Source organism: Palaemon carinicauda, chromosome 9 (assembly GCF_036898095.1).
Source record: "Palaemon carinicauda isolate YSFRI2023 chromosome 9, ASM3689809v2, whole genome shotgun sequence".
In the NCBI taxonomy this organism is placed as follows: Eukaryota; Metazoa; Arthropoda; class Malacostraca; order Decapoda; family Palaemonidae; genus Palaemon; species Palaemon carinicauda.
This window is the reverse complement of record NC_090733.1, coordinates 58,574,134-58,589,196: the sequence shown is the minus strand read 5'-3', so window position 1 is coordinate 58,589,196 and position 15,063 is coordinate 58,574,134. Positions and strand designations below refer to the sequence as shown.

Sequence of the window (15,063 nt, the reverse complement as noted above, 5' to 3'; positions counted from 1 at the left end):
AGTAGATCTGAAAGGGAGAATGACTCACCAGTGACTGGAGAAGTTGCTCCTTTAGGGGAAGCAAGAACCCCGAGGTTAATCGATCTGCTCTCCTGCTTGATCGTCTCTCGTAAGAGCGCTCGCGAGAAGGAGCTTTTGAGAGAGATTTGGGGGTGCGGGAAGAAGAAAAATGCGCTCTGCTTGTCCCTGAGGGACAGCAATTGCGCTTAATCTTCTTCCTATGCTGCCCAAATTTCTCCCATTGGGAGGCAGATCACTCCCTACACTCTGTGCAGGGCGAACCCGGCTCACATCGATCCCCTCAGAAAGTAGGACAAAAAAAGTGCAGGTCAGTCTTCAACGACGAAATGGTCCCGCACTCGGCACCCTCACGCCTTGGACAAATTCGCATGGTGCAGGCGATCATTTTGTCATTCTTTCATTAGAATTTTTACTTATTACATTCAAATCCTACAATAGTGCCTACAATTGGCTTTTAAATACGGCATCATTGTTTTCACCATCACCTACTGCCCAGCTAACTCATTGTCATCATCTTCATTCAGTTTCATTGGAGTGAGCATCTTAGCGGAGTACCCAATACAGAATGGTAAAATCATATAACATTTTAGAGTAATTCTCCATGTCCTGTAGCTTTAAAATATTATAGTGCCCTCCATTATACAGAAGTGAACATGTAAGTATAGCACCAGTAAGCAAGGCTAGGCTAGCCTAATGTCCCACATACTGTACCATATTTAGCAGTGTACTTTATGTAGAGTATAGTCATGTATACACAAAGTGTTTATATTAGAGTGGGAAAGTGCTAAAAGAATATGGGAAAGGTTTGTGACAGTGTGGATAGGATATATAAGGGTTTAAAATGCCCATAAATAGCAAATAAATATGAAACCAATCTCTGGTTCTTCTTCTACCATGAGTAAAATTCTCTTACTTTGGGGCTAAAGTCTCCTTGGGGAGAAATATTGAAGTGTCCCTCAATTGTCAAGGTACTGGAGAAGGAAGAGGGCAGAGCCCTCATGCCAACCAACATTGCCCATGCTCGATTCAGTGTGGGCCAAGCACAGGTAGCAGGAGTGTGAGCACCTGAATAGCGTACAAAGAACCATTCCAGGGCTGGGCTGATTCTCGGTATTGGACCATCTATCTCACGAATATGTGAAAGAGACATCAACTAGAAACTTATGAGAGACTGAGCAGAATAGACTTTCTGGACTTGGGTAACTACTACCAGCAATACCTATGGAAGGCCAAACCTGCTGTATATCCAAGTCCTTGCCATCAATATCGTCAGTCAGTATAGTGCAAACTTGGGTCCACTCTCCCCCAAGGACCCAGAACTAGAAGAAACCAAAGGAGACAATAGGTCAAGAAATGTAAGAGGAGAAAAATGAAAAGTTTCTTTGGCTTCAGCTTGGGTGTTGTCATATCCGAAGTCGAAGAATCCCACTTAGTTTTCTTTTTCTTCTTCTTACTAAACTCTACCAATTGCAAAGGTGGCTACGGCTTGCACTTGTTGCTAGGGGATGACTTTGAACAATCACCCCTTGGCAAAGAACACAAAGATGATGTGAATCAATGGCTGGTTTGCTTACAAGTCTACCAGACTTCTTTACGGGTTTAACATGACACACATGAGTGTCTGTACTAAGGTATCTATCCCTTACAAAATGAAGAGAGAAAGGGAAAATTTATTAGCCTGCAGAGGTAGCATGAGTACCTCTGTACAGTTTACAGCCAAAATTAAGAGGGAACAGAGTAAACTGTCAGGTGGATGGGGCCTAATACCTCGTGAAAAGTTTAGCACTGTTCCATGTATTCTGAAATCATACTCTTATTAAAGGACAATGCCTTGTATTCATATAGGAACAAACTCAAAATTGGTAACTGAAAATCTTATGTTCAACATAAAATTATAACTTTATCCTTTTGTAAAAAAGAAAATACTATACATAAAATATAAATTTCTCAACTGTACACACTTATATTGCAACTACTCAAAATCAGAGAAATTCTCCTTTATAATAAACATTGAATTTAATTTTGAAATTCTGGGAAAACTAACTAATAACACAACAAAAGAACCAAACCTTTCAAAATTCAAGCAACAGTAATCTGACATGAACAAATTTATTAGAACTTTCATTACAATAAATAAACAATTAAATTATCCAAATTTTAAAACTTCTAGAATAATTTACCTGTCCTTCTGAGATGTCAGCAATATAATAATGTTGATGAGAGTGTGTACGTGGGAATTCAGAGTTCATGAAGGGTCCCTGACGATATGATACCCATAATTGGAGCTGGGGGTCAGTAGTGTGTGATCCAAGAAGATGCTGCAATGATAAATAAAACCACATATCAAATTACATACAGTATGCTATTAATGCTTGCAATTAACCCTTTTACCCCCAAAGGACGTACTGGTACGTTTCACAAAAGCCATCCCTTTACCCCCATGGACGTACCGGTACGTCCTTGCAAAAAAATGCTATAAAAATTGGTTTTTCATATTTTTTTATAATTTTTTGAGAAAATTCAGGCATTTTCCAAGAGAATGAGACCAACCTGACCTCTCTATGACAAAAACTAAGGCTGTTAGAGCAATTTAAAGAAAATATACTGCAAAATGTGCTGGGAAAAAAATAACCCCTTGGGGGTTAAGGGTTGGAAATTTCCAAATACCCCGGGGGTAAAAGGGTTAAGAAAAGTATCAAAATCAATAAGACATGTTACATGTACATGTACATTAGAGAGGGACTGCTTTGGTAATGCATTTAATTTGATTTCCTTTAAAAAAAATTTGGGCCATATAGCCCAACACTAGGGACAGGAAGGGCATTCAGCAAGGGCAAGGTATAACTGGATGTAATCCTCAGAGTTAAGAGAGATAGAGATCCAGCAGAGTTAGAAAGTGGGAGCAGCTTGTGTTTGGTGATCCCCTACCTGTATTCTGAGACCTGCAACAAACACTGGCTAGAAGACTGCATTTATACCTACAAATTTCTTGAGTTAATAGCAGTTATCTGGCTCCCTCTTATTATTGCCTGAATAACTGACTGACACACACACACACCTCTCTTTCTCCCTCTATCTGTGCGTGTATGTGTTTTACATCCCCCCACTTGTGTACTTTATTCGTTTAAAATGTTTATGGTAGCTTACTTGATGTTTAAACAATATTTCAAAACTATAGAATGAAACCTCTTTTGTTACAATTAATTTTGCTTCAATAAAAAACAAATTTTTAATAGCTATACAAACCTGAGTTATTTATATGGATTACTGCTCGTCTTGTTTTCTCTACAACCAGATAATCAAAGAAAAAGGGGTTTGATTGCAACCCATTGTAGTTGCTAAGCAACCCAAATGCATGGCAGTATGGGGTACCATGTCATGACACACTTCACTCTCTCCAGGTCAAAAGACTTGTTAGCCCAGCGGCATAGTAAGAAATATGAAACCAATTGTTCAAATTGTTCTAAAAGCACCAAAATTGGCACACATGTGGATTAATACATTCTGAACAATTTTGGATATGGAGGCATTCAAGATTCTCCCCGTAGCACATTTGGCGGCCATTTTTCAAAATGGCCGCTATTTACCGTTAGCGTCATTGAATATGTACCATAATTTGTCTTTTTGTGGATGCTAAAGGTGATAAGTGTGCTAGAGGTGATAAGTATTGTACAATTACACATACTTCTGTGCTTACCAAATAATTTGGCTACCATTTCACAAGAAAATGAATTTTACTTTGCAGCGGCAGCGTTGGTGGCAGTGACGGCGGCTGCAGTAATAGTATAGTGTTGATAGTCATGGTGCTTGTAGTAGTAACTTGTGGTAACATGGTGGTGTTTTGTGTCTTTGCAGGTGAGGCAGCAGCAGCACCACCTGACATCAGAGACGCGTTGTTCCAGACTGCAGCCATGGCAAAGAAGTTCCAACTGGTCGATACTTTTGAGCAACGTACTCCCACAACACCTCCTGAGACAAACTGGAAGCTGTGTCTTGTATGTCAAGAGGAGACAACAGAGTCACTTGTCTGCCCAGTACTGTCTAAACGCCACGACAATGGCTGCAAACTTGGTCAAATTTGATGAACTCGGAGAACTGCCAAGAACTGTTCAGTTACAGAGACTAGATGAAGGACAAGGTGTTGAGGCGACAATGGTTGCCCACCAGGCCAAGTGGCATAAAACATGTATGCTCAAATACAATAACACAATGCTACGAAGAGCAGAGAAGAGACGCATCGCAAGCAGCTCAGCATTTGATAGTACTGACAATGTCCAGGCCAAGCGCGCCAGAACACACTCTTCAGAAGCCACTACCAGCGGCACCTCCTGCTTTTTCTGTGGAAAGTCTGGCACAGAGACCCTACATGAAGTAACAACCTTCCAGGTGGACACACGCGTACGGAAGTGTGCAGCGCAAGTTGGGGACAATGAACTCATAGCCAGGCTCAGCATGGGTGATATGGTGGCTCTGGAGGCCAAGTACCATTCCAAGTGTTTGTTGGCTCTTTACTATCGTGCAAAGACCACTGTAGAAGCCGAGCAGAAAACTGACCATGAAGGTGTAATGTCAAGAATCGTACTGGCTGAACTGGTCCTGTATATCGAGGAAACCCACCTAGAAGAGGGCACCACCCCAGTCTTCAGACTCGCAGAACTTGTAAAGCTATACACAACAAGAATGGAACAGCTCGGGGTTGTTTTGTGCCAGAAAGTTAATAGCACAAGGCTGAAAGAGCGCCTGTTAGCCCAGATACCAGGCCTGAGATCCCACAGCAAAGGCCGAGATGTTTTACTAGCGTTTGATGAAGACATTGGTGAAGCGCTAGGCAAAGCCTGCGAGCAAGACTGTGACACTGAGGCAGTTCACCTTGCGCGTGCTGCACAGATAGTTCGTCGATATATGTTTGAAGACACTTACCAATTCCGTGGATCATTCCCGGGCGGCTGTCAGGAGGACTCTGTGCCAAACGTACTAGTTGCAATGGTAAATATGGTGCTGGATGGCCCCACCATCAAGAATCAAAGCCATTCCTCTTCAACACAAGCAGCTCTTTCCATTGCGCAGCTTCTCAAGTTCAACAGTGTCAAGCAAAGTCGGAAGCAGGGAGCAACCAAGACACAGGAGCCTCCAGCTGTCAGACACAGTACGTCTCAAGAAACTCCTCTTCCAACCTATGTTGGGCTGATGCTGTATGCTGAAACACGCAAGAGAGGACTTGTGGACAAGCTCTTCTCTCTGGGCCTAAGCATCTCATATGACAGAGTCCTACGTCTTTCTGCCCAGATGGGAAACAGCGTGTGTCAGCTGTACCGCATAGAGGAAGTGGTCTGCCCGCCTACCCTGCGTAGCAATGTGTTCACAACTGCGGCTGTGGACAACATTGACCACAACCCAAGTGCCACCACAGCCAAGAATTCATTCCATGGAACAGGAATCTCGCTTTTTCAACACCCAACGTGTGCAGATGAGGGAGTGGATCGTAGCATTGCTCTCACTGGGCGTGATACTGGATCAAAGACGGTTGAGCCTCTACCAGAATATTACACGGATGTACGTCCTGTTGCTTCTTCTGTCAAAGGGCAAATGATCCCAGCTACTTCTGTGACCTCTCTTAGACGCCACAACTGTGAGCAGCACATAGAAGATGAGTATATGTGGCTGGAGAACACGAGAAGTGTTCTCAAAGATGATGTTGAGGCCTGTGAAAACACATCATGGGCTGCATACCATGCAAGGCACCAAGATCCAAAGCAACCAGTCATCACACCAACGTCCCTGCTTCCCTTGTTCCAGGAGAGTGCTCACACTGTGGCAATGATCAGACACTCTATTGATGTAGTCAGGAGTGCAGTTAAACATCTCAACCCAGGCCAAACTCCAGTTCTGACTTGCGACCAGCCACTATTCACTCTAGCAAAACAGATCCAGTGGAAGTGGCCAAACACATATGGAGAAGACCAACTGGTGGTGATGTTTGGGGGGTTGCATATTGAGATGACGGCACTGAAGACCCTGGGTGACTGGTTGCAGGGAAGTGGGTGGACCCAAGCACTGGTACAAGCAGAGATCACAACTGAAGGAATAGCAGACTCATTTCTTCGAGCAGCTCACGTCACACGCACCAGAAGAGCACACCAAGTCACAGCGGCTGCGTTGTATAATCTCCAACGGCGTGCCTATGACAAGTACAGCACCACCAATACAGAAGATGATGAGCACCCTGAAAGCTTCGAAGACTGGTGCAGTCAGAGAGAACAGAGTTATCCGCAGTTTCAGTACTGGTCAACAGTCTTGGCACTGGAGCTGTCCACTCTGATCTATGTGCGATCTCTGAGAGAAGCCAATTTTAGCATGTACGTGGATGCTCTGACAGAACTGGCTCCGTGGTTCTTCGCACTAGACCACACGAACTATGCCCGATGGATACCAGTGCATCTACGGGACATGGCAGAACTGGCAAACAAACATCCAGACGTCTTCACAGAGTTTAGCAAGGGACACTTCACAGTCCAGAAGACCAAGAGGATCTTTTCAGCAATCCCTCTTGACCAAGGACATGAGCAGAACAACGCGTATGTCAAGGGTGATGGAGGAGCCATCGGCCTCACAGACAATCCAACTGCACTGAGGCGCTGGATGGTTGCCGGACCGGAGGTTGCTAGAGTGATTGTGGAATTTGACGACTTCAATCTGCATCCACACGATCAAGAGGAGACACGTCACCACGAAGAGACACCAAGTGTGCAGAACACTTTTGCCAGAGATGTGCGCTCACTCGTGGCCGTCATTGAAGAGCTGGGCAACCCTTTCGAGGAGGACAGTCAGGACTTGCTGGTGCTCGACACAAAGGAGATCGCAGACCCTGCAGTCATAGAAACAGTCCGTAACGCCAAGCAGATTGGCCAAGACCAGTTTGAAGCATTCTCAAAGGAATGCATCGTGGACAGAACCAAGTCCATTGAGGTGGCAATCCACCGGAACAAGCTACCACTGTTTGCGACCAAGAGAGGACCCAATATACCCAAAGGAAAAGAACAGGTCAAATCTCTGAAGAATGATGTTGCGCTCTTCGCACGATTATATATCGGCTGCCAGACCCGTGATGGGAATCTAGAAGAGTTCTTCAGGCATGAAAATCAGCAATGCCCTCCAGCTTTATCTGACGGAGGGAGACTGTACCTAGGGAGCAAGAGTGACTTGCTGGTGTGCCTTGAAGGCCATGCTGAGCCTCAGTTTGAAGCTCCTACTGTCACTGCTGTTGTCCTCGATGGAGCAGTAATCGTACAGATGTTGAAGCCGGGTACTGCCAACACGTTCGAGGAATATGCACAGCAAGTGTTCATCCCATACGTTGTACAACGTTTCCAACATGTATCACGTCTTGACCTTGTGTGGGACAGCTACAGAGCAGATTCCCTGAAGGCATCAACCAGAGAACAGCGTGGAAAGGGAGTACGTCGGCGTGTTGTCGACTCAGCAGTCATACCAGGAAATTGGCAAAGTTTCCTGCGAGTTGATAGCAACAAAGTGGAGCTCTTCAGCTACCTCTCCACCATGCTTGCAGAGTCCTTTCAAGAAGAAGGCAAGGAACTGGTCGTCACTGATGGGGAGCAGGTGATCTGTGTTCCACAGCAAGAGGATGTCAACTCACTCGCACCATGCAACCAAGAAGAGGCAGACACCCGCATGATGCTACATGTAGCACATGCTGCACAACATGGTCACCACCAGATACAGGTTCGAACAGTAGACAGTGACGTCGTGGTCCTAGCAGTGATGGTAGTCCAGAAACTACCAGCTGGAGACGAACTCTGGGTAGCCTTTGGGACAGGCAAGAACTACCGCTACATTGCAGCCCATGAAATAGCTTCCTCCCTTGGTCCAGAGAAGGCATGTGCTCTTCCAATGTTTCATGCCATCACAGGGTGTGATACTGTGTCAGCCTTCGTCGGACATGGGAAGAAATCTGCCTGGGCAACATGGAACACGCTGCCAGAACTCACTGATGCCCTGCTGAGTCTGGCAAATGCACCCACAAGCATCCAAGAGGATACAATGCATGTCATCGAGAGGTTTGTCATACTCCTGTATGACCGCACAAGCAAATGCAAGGACGTCAACAAGGCGAGAAAGCAGCTCTTTGCAAAGACGAACTCTGTTCAGAACATCCCGCCAACCTACGCTGCTCTGGAGCAGCATGTGAAGAGATCTGCCCTTCAGGGTGGTCATGTCTGGGGCCAGGCATTGGTACCAACGCCCGTGCTCCCTCCACCAACAGACTGGGGCTGGCATCGGAGTGATGATGGGCTCTACACACCACTCTGGACCACACTCCCTGAGGCATCCAAGGCCTGCTATGAGCTGGTGTCTTGCGGATGCAAGAAAGGCTGCAAAAACCGCTGCAAGTGCAAGAACGCTTCACTGCAATGCACTGGTCTATGTTTCTGTGAAGGCGAATGCCAGTAGATTGGGACAGAAAACTTGCTAACCAACATTATGATCTGTAGACATTCATAATTCTGGTGACCAGATTTGAAAAGTTCGGAATCATAATTAACATAGTGTGGCAAAATCTACGTTATTGTATTACATGTATGTACTGCAGGATTACACAAGTACTGTGCCTAGAGACTGGGCTTTTGGTCGACTATATAACTACAATCTGACCATACTGTAAACTTCCCGTACTCTGTGTATTATTTTGACTAGCAATTTTGCCAGCAATTTGAAATAAAAAAGCAACTTGAGCAATTAAAGTGTGTTCCTGAAATCAGGTACTGGTTATTAGAGGTATTATGTCATTGAGTATTGAAATCTTCATCAAATGTCCACTTTTTCCACAAAATGGCGGCCAGTTTGGGGGCCATTTTTGAGAAGATTCATCTAAATATCTGTTAAACATTTATTGATGTTAATTCTGATGTAAAAAAAGGGAATTTTGGCCCATCTAGCACCAAACTAACGACACATAATGAAGTCTATGTAATGACGCTAATGTTAAATGGCGGCCATTTTGAACAATGGCCGCCATATCTTCCTAAGGGCTAATCTTGAATGCCTCCATATCCAAAAATGTTTAGAATATATTAATCTACATGTGTGCCAATTTTGGTGCTTTTAGACCAATTTGAACAATTGGTCTGCTATGCCGCTGTACTATGTGGAGCAGTTGAGGCTGGATCTTTGATAATTGACTCAGGTTTGAATAGCTCAGAAAAATGCAAATTGTTATAAAAATTTGTAGTTTATTCCTACTCGGATATAACCTTCCGAGTCATTCATATAGGAGTATTTCTTATGTGGGAGGAAGTCTCCATTAGGAGGTATGCCCTTCCTCTCAAATAGACATGATTACTGTTAGCAAAATATCAAAAGTGTAAAAATTTTTAACAGTGTAGCCGGCTCGTAAAGAGGCAAGGCCGTAAGTTGAGTCCAAGAGGATGTGTTTAGGGCCAGGGGTGAAGCTATATGAACATGAGTCATATAAAGAATATCTCCAATATACCATCAATAACTAAAAAAATAATGCTTTCTTACTTGCATTAAGGGTGAGATTAAAGTGAAGGCTGTGAAGAATTAAAGTACAACTATGATCACCATTCGCCTTGATACCCATTACATACCCTATGCAGAGAATAACTGATGCCTTTGATGAAATTTCAATGCGTACCATAAGAGAGAAAGATTGTATTACTTCTCGTGCTGTAACAATAAAGCCTAAAGAGAATGTTTTCAGAGACTAGAACATACAACTCTTCCATACACCAGCTTTGAGGAGTGCTAGAGTAGTTTTTGCGGAATGCTAGGGTAGCGGAAAGACCACAGATATCGTGTGCTTGAAGGGGAGACCCTGCCGACACTTCCTGTGAGGATTCACAAGCTCTCTTGATTGTTTCTCTCAACCAAAATACTTTCTTTTTGGAGCGACCAGCACTAACAAACGAACTGGAAATATTTGGCCTAAGATACACCGTTTTCTCAAGATATTTTCAAATTGCTCTCACGGGACAGAATGAAATGTAATCCAGGTTATCATTTAACGCTTCGAAATACAAGATTGTTCAAGTCAAATCTGATATAGTTTTAAACTGGATTTTTGGTTTTGGCCACAAATTTGGGAACCAAAGATAGGGAGAGTTTTCCACTTTCTGAAATGTGACAAAATAAGATAGACCATGTAACTCGATTATTCTCCTGACTGAAGCTAAGGTAAGGAGGAAGATGGTGTTTAAAGTAAGGTCCCTGTCAAAGGCTTTCTGCATGGGATCATAGGGACTTTCCTTAAGGCCCTAAGAACAGTTATATCCCAAGGTGGGGGGTTTGAGTTCTCATGGAGGACAAGACTGCTCGAACTCCATATGAGAGCTGAGTTCCCATGAAGAAGAGATGTCAAGCTCTTTCAGTTTGAATACTTGGCTCAAGGCTAATTAATAGCCTTTTACGGCAGTAACTGAAAGGGATTTTTTGTTTCTCAGGAACACCAAAAAGTCTGCAATCAGGAAAATAGAGGTATTGCGTGGAGCAATATTCCCCTACGGTACCAATCACAGAAGATTTTCCACTTGGCCAGGTAGACTGTTGCGGGGAACTTTCAGAGATACAGTAGTACCCCGGGGTACGGCGTCCCCAGCTTACGTTTTTTTCATGTTACGGTGTGGAATACGATGTTTTTTCATCCCCTAGTTACGACATTTTTCCCCACCTTACGGCATTGAATTCCAAAACTCAAACTTGGCGGTTTTTACACGTACCACTGTGCGAGTCACTAGCCTACCACCACGCTCATACGTCACTGCATACGTCACTAAGAAGCTGGTCTGCTATTGGTCGGCGTCACGGCGTCACTAAGATGCTGATATGCTATTGGCCGAAATCCCTCCCAAAATACCTGAGAGAGATGCTGCCTCTCTCTCTCTCTTTGTTATATGCGCGCTCGGTTCAGAATCTCGTGTGCGTTTCGTAAAGACTTGATCTTGTGTGAGTGCTTGCAAAATCGTATTTTTTGTGCATTTTAGTGCTTAATTCTAACTTTAATTCGTTAGCCATGGGTCCCAAGATTGCTAGTGATGTTAAAGGCAGAAGTGAGAAGATGATTACTATGGAAACGAAGCTGGAGATAATAAAGAAATATGAAGAAGGCATGCGCATCGTTACCCTCGCTAGTACGTATGGCCGTAACCAGACTACGATTGGTACAATTATCAAGAATGAAGAGGCCATTAAAGCAAGTAAGTCTTCTAAAGGCATGACTGTCCTTGCCAGTGGAAGGACCTCAATCAACGATGAGATGGAGAGACTCCTTCTACTATGGATTAAAGAGAAGGAAATCACTGGTGATACACTCACGCAATCGGTAATTTCGCACAAGGCGAGCGCCATCTTTGCCGATCTCGTGGAAGCCCAGAGAGACGGCGGAGGCAAAGGAACATCGCAGCAAGCCCCATAAGAGTTCAAGGCTTCTCATGGGTGGTTTGATCGCTTTAAGAAGACGACTGGTATTCACTCAGTCCTCAGGCATGGAGAGGCGGCCAGTTCTGACAAGAAAGCAGCAGAAGAATTCCTCAAGAAGTTTGAGAACGTAATTTCCAAAGAAGGCTACATTCCTCAGCAAGTGTTTAACTGTGATGAAACTGGCTTTTTCTGGAAGAAAATGCCCCGCCGTACATATATCATAGCTGAAGAAAAGTAACTTCTTGGCCATAAACCGATGAAGGACAGACTTACGCTTGCATTTTGTGAAAATGCCAGTGGGGACTTAAAAATTAAGCCCCTACTGGTATACCACTCAGAAAATCCTCGTACCTTCAAGGCACAAAATATCACGAAGGAGAGGCTCTCAGTATATTTTGGAAGTCTAATGCCAAGGCCTGGGTCACGAGGACCATATTTATTGAGTGGATAAACGTCTGCTTCGGTCCTGCTGTCAAGAACTATTTATAAGAGAATGATCTTCCTCTCAAATGTCTCCTGGTACTGGACAATGCCCCTGCTCACCCTCCTGGCCTCAAGGACATCATTCATCCTGACTTCTCCTTCATTAAGGTTCTCTATCTGCCACCAAACACCACCCCTCTCCTCCAGCCTATGGACCAGGAAGTGGTTGCCAACATCAAGAAGCTTTACACGAAGCATCTGTTCAGAAGATGCTTCGAAGTGACCGAAAGCACTCAACTTACCCTCCGATAATTTTGGAAGGGGCATTTTGACATCGTTCAATGCCTGAAGATGATCGACACAGCTTGGAATGAGGTTTCACAGCTCACCTTGAACTCCTCATGGAAGAAACTGTGGCCAGCTGTTGTGGCAGAACGAGACTTTGAAGGTTTCGATCCCTCAACCGAAGACGAGGCCATTGATGATCCTGCCCCTGAGGGTGATGTTGAGGAAATAATTTCAATCGGGAGGTCCATGGGGCTTGTTGTCGATGAGGCTGACGTCCATAACCTTATTGAGGAGCACAGGGAGGAGCTTACGACTGAAGACTTAAAGGAGTTGGAGGCAATGCAGTTGACCATCATTCGAGAAGAGCACAGCTCTAGTGGTGGGGAGGACGGGGGGGAGACTGAAGAAACGACATCGTCAGAAATAAGGGAAGCTATCGGTTGGTATAAAAACCTTACGAGTTTCATTGACAAGAAACACCCAGAAAAACTTCACACAAGTCGTCTTATGCAGACTGTTAAGGACAAGTGTATGAGTCATTTTAGAAATATGTTGAGGAATTGTCAGAAACAGGCTTCTTTGGATAGATATTTCTCCAAAAAAGAAGTGTCAGGAAGCAAAGACGATAATAGTGATTCTAGTTCTAAAAAAAAATTCACAAAATAAATAAGACAAAAAGAAATAAAAAAAAAGCATTTTTAATTTTAGGTTTTTAATAGTAAGAATAAATTTATTATTAAATGTACAGTACATAACATAATTAGCATTGATACGTTTTTATATCTACCGTCTCCTCTCCCCTCTGCCTCCACCCACTACCAGGTCAAGTCACGTCACTCCAAAGGTAAATAAAATTTAATTTTTCCTTTACAGTACTGTACAGTATATAATTTCTATTTATCCTGTACATGTTATTTAATTATATACTGTACAGTACATGTATATTATAAGTATACTGTAGTAGAGTGCTTACTATACTACTGTACTGTATTTTGTTACATACTAATTTTCAATGTTTTTACCTGGGGTTTTTCACGCATTAGCTATTCTATTACCCGCCATATGACATTTTCACCATACGATACCAACTCCGGAACGGATTAATGTTGTATGGCGGGGGCCTACTGTAGAGTCATACCTCTCTTCACGAAAGACTTTGCTTACGAAATTTTCAAGCTGCGAAACAATATGCAAATATTTTTATGACTCTCTTTACGAAAAATGTTTCACATTAAGAAAATAGGGGTAACTATAGTACAATACAGTACACATGGATCTGTATATTTAGTATATGTACAGTATTGTACTACTGTACTGTGTGTTGTATTATTTTCCATTTATTATTACGTCCCTTTATAGGTGTGGTGGGTCGTATAAGACCCGAGGTTAAAAAAAAAAAAAAAAAAATGTTTTTTTGCCATAATTTTTCGTCCGTATTGGCTGCGAGTGATATCGACCTGCGAGACCTCAGTTCAGTGTGCGCAGTAGTCAGGCCAGGACGCATTTCACCCCAGCTGTTTACCTTGTGCTTTTTCCGAGATACCCTTGGGTCGAGCTCGACCCATCAATACCTAAATCAGGCAAGTTGCGAAATATAAAATTTTTATATAATTATCAAATGTGCAATAGTGTTTAGGCGTGTATAAAAAAGGATTGTTGTAAAGTGTTTGTGAATGTCTTCTACCCAATATGTTTTTATAAAATAGCTTATAATTTTCCCTGTTTTGTATGTTTGTACCTTTATGATAACTTAATTGTGATCATTATTCTATTTTCTTAATTGCAGAATTATATAAGTAAATGACTCGCTGATATTGAAATATCTTTCTTCATTTCAGGTAGCAGATTTGGCTTTACAAAGTGGTGTGGTTGGCAGCCATTTTGTCAGCATTTCCGACAGGTAAGCTGGTATAGCTCTATGTATTCCTCTTTTTTATAAAATTTCTGATATTTTCATGTATAAATACCATGCTCAGCAATGGATATGAGGATTTGTCTTGAAAAATTTCATAATTAAACACAGCGCAAAAAAAAAAAAAAAAAAAAAAAAATGCCCTTTATGAAACACTAAATAATATCCAAGTGCAGATTCTTTTACACATCTTTGTTGTACGATAATAATACAATGTCCTATAAGAATTTCAGCCACTAACTATGTCATTTACCTACCCAAAGTAAATGTTGAAAAGAAAATAGATTCTTTTTGCAAAAAAAACATATACTTTTTTCTCATTTCAGGAAACTTTCCCTTGTGGTTTCTTGCCCCCATGGATCTCAGCAAATGGTGCTCAATTATCGTAGAATAAGTGCTTAAAATAGTTCTAGTTTATTTTCATACTTAAGATTTTAGGTGAATATTTTTGTAAAGTATTTTTTTTGTATACTTATTTTTTTAATTTATTTGTAATAAATATTTATTTTGGACTAAGCAGTTATTTACTTTTTTGAAGATTAGAATATTCTTTGAAATTTCTTTTGATATTAAAAAATTGTAAATTGGTTTGAAAATTATTTTCTTATGAATTTTTTTTGGGGTTGACCCATCGAAACCTATCCAAGGTGGTGAAAGCCACTCCAGAACGAATTAATTTCATGTTGTGAGGCATTACTGTATCCAGAAAGTTGTTTTCACAGTTGGTTTTGAAAAGCCTTTTTTTTTTTTAAGATGCTGGATAGTCTCCAAGCATGAAACGACAATTAATGTGTAACTTTCTTATGTGGGATTGTCTCAGTAGGTTTGGCCATTCTAAAAGTTCTCTTTGAACTTCAGTGAAGTTCCAGCAGGTCTACATATGACTCGGCTGCTGGCCACTTTGGAGCTACTAACATTACTCTGACCCAATGGGATGTTCAGACTCTGTTCAGCGTCTGACGAAT

At 42.4% G+C, this 15,063-nt stretch overlaps 1 protein-coding gene across 1 annotated transcript in view; it reads right to left on the bottom strand.

The window, feature by feature from the left end:
- Window positions 1-1,800: 1,800 nt before the first annotated feature.
- The window catches only part of LOC137646436 (sortilin-related receptor-like), a 251,017-nt gene continuing 237,754 nt past the window's right edge, over window positions 1,801-15,063 (bottom strand). The window contains exons 6-7 of the mRNA XM_068379536.1: window positions 2,202-2,339; window positions 1,801-1,887 (exon numbers count right to left, since the gene is read on the bottom strand). Coding sequence (XP_068235637.1) covers window positions 1,801-1,887; window positions 2,202-2,339 — 225 coding nt within the window. The remainder of the gene's footprint in view (window positions 1,888-2,201; window positions 2,340-15,063) is intronic.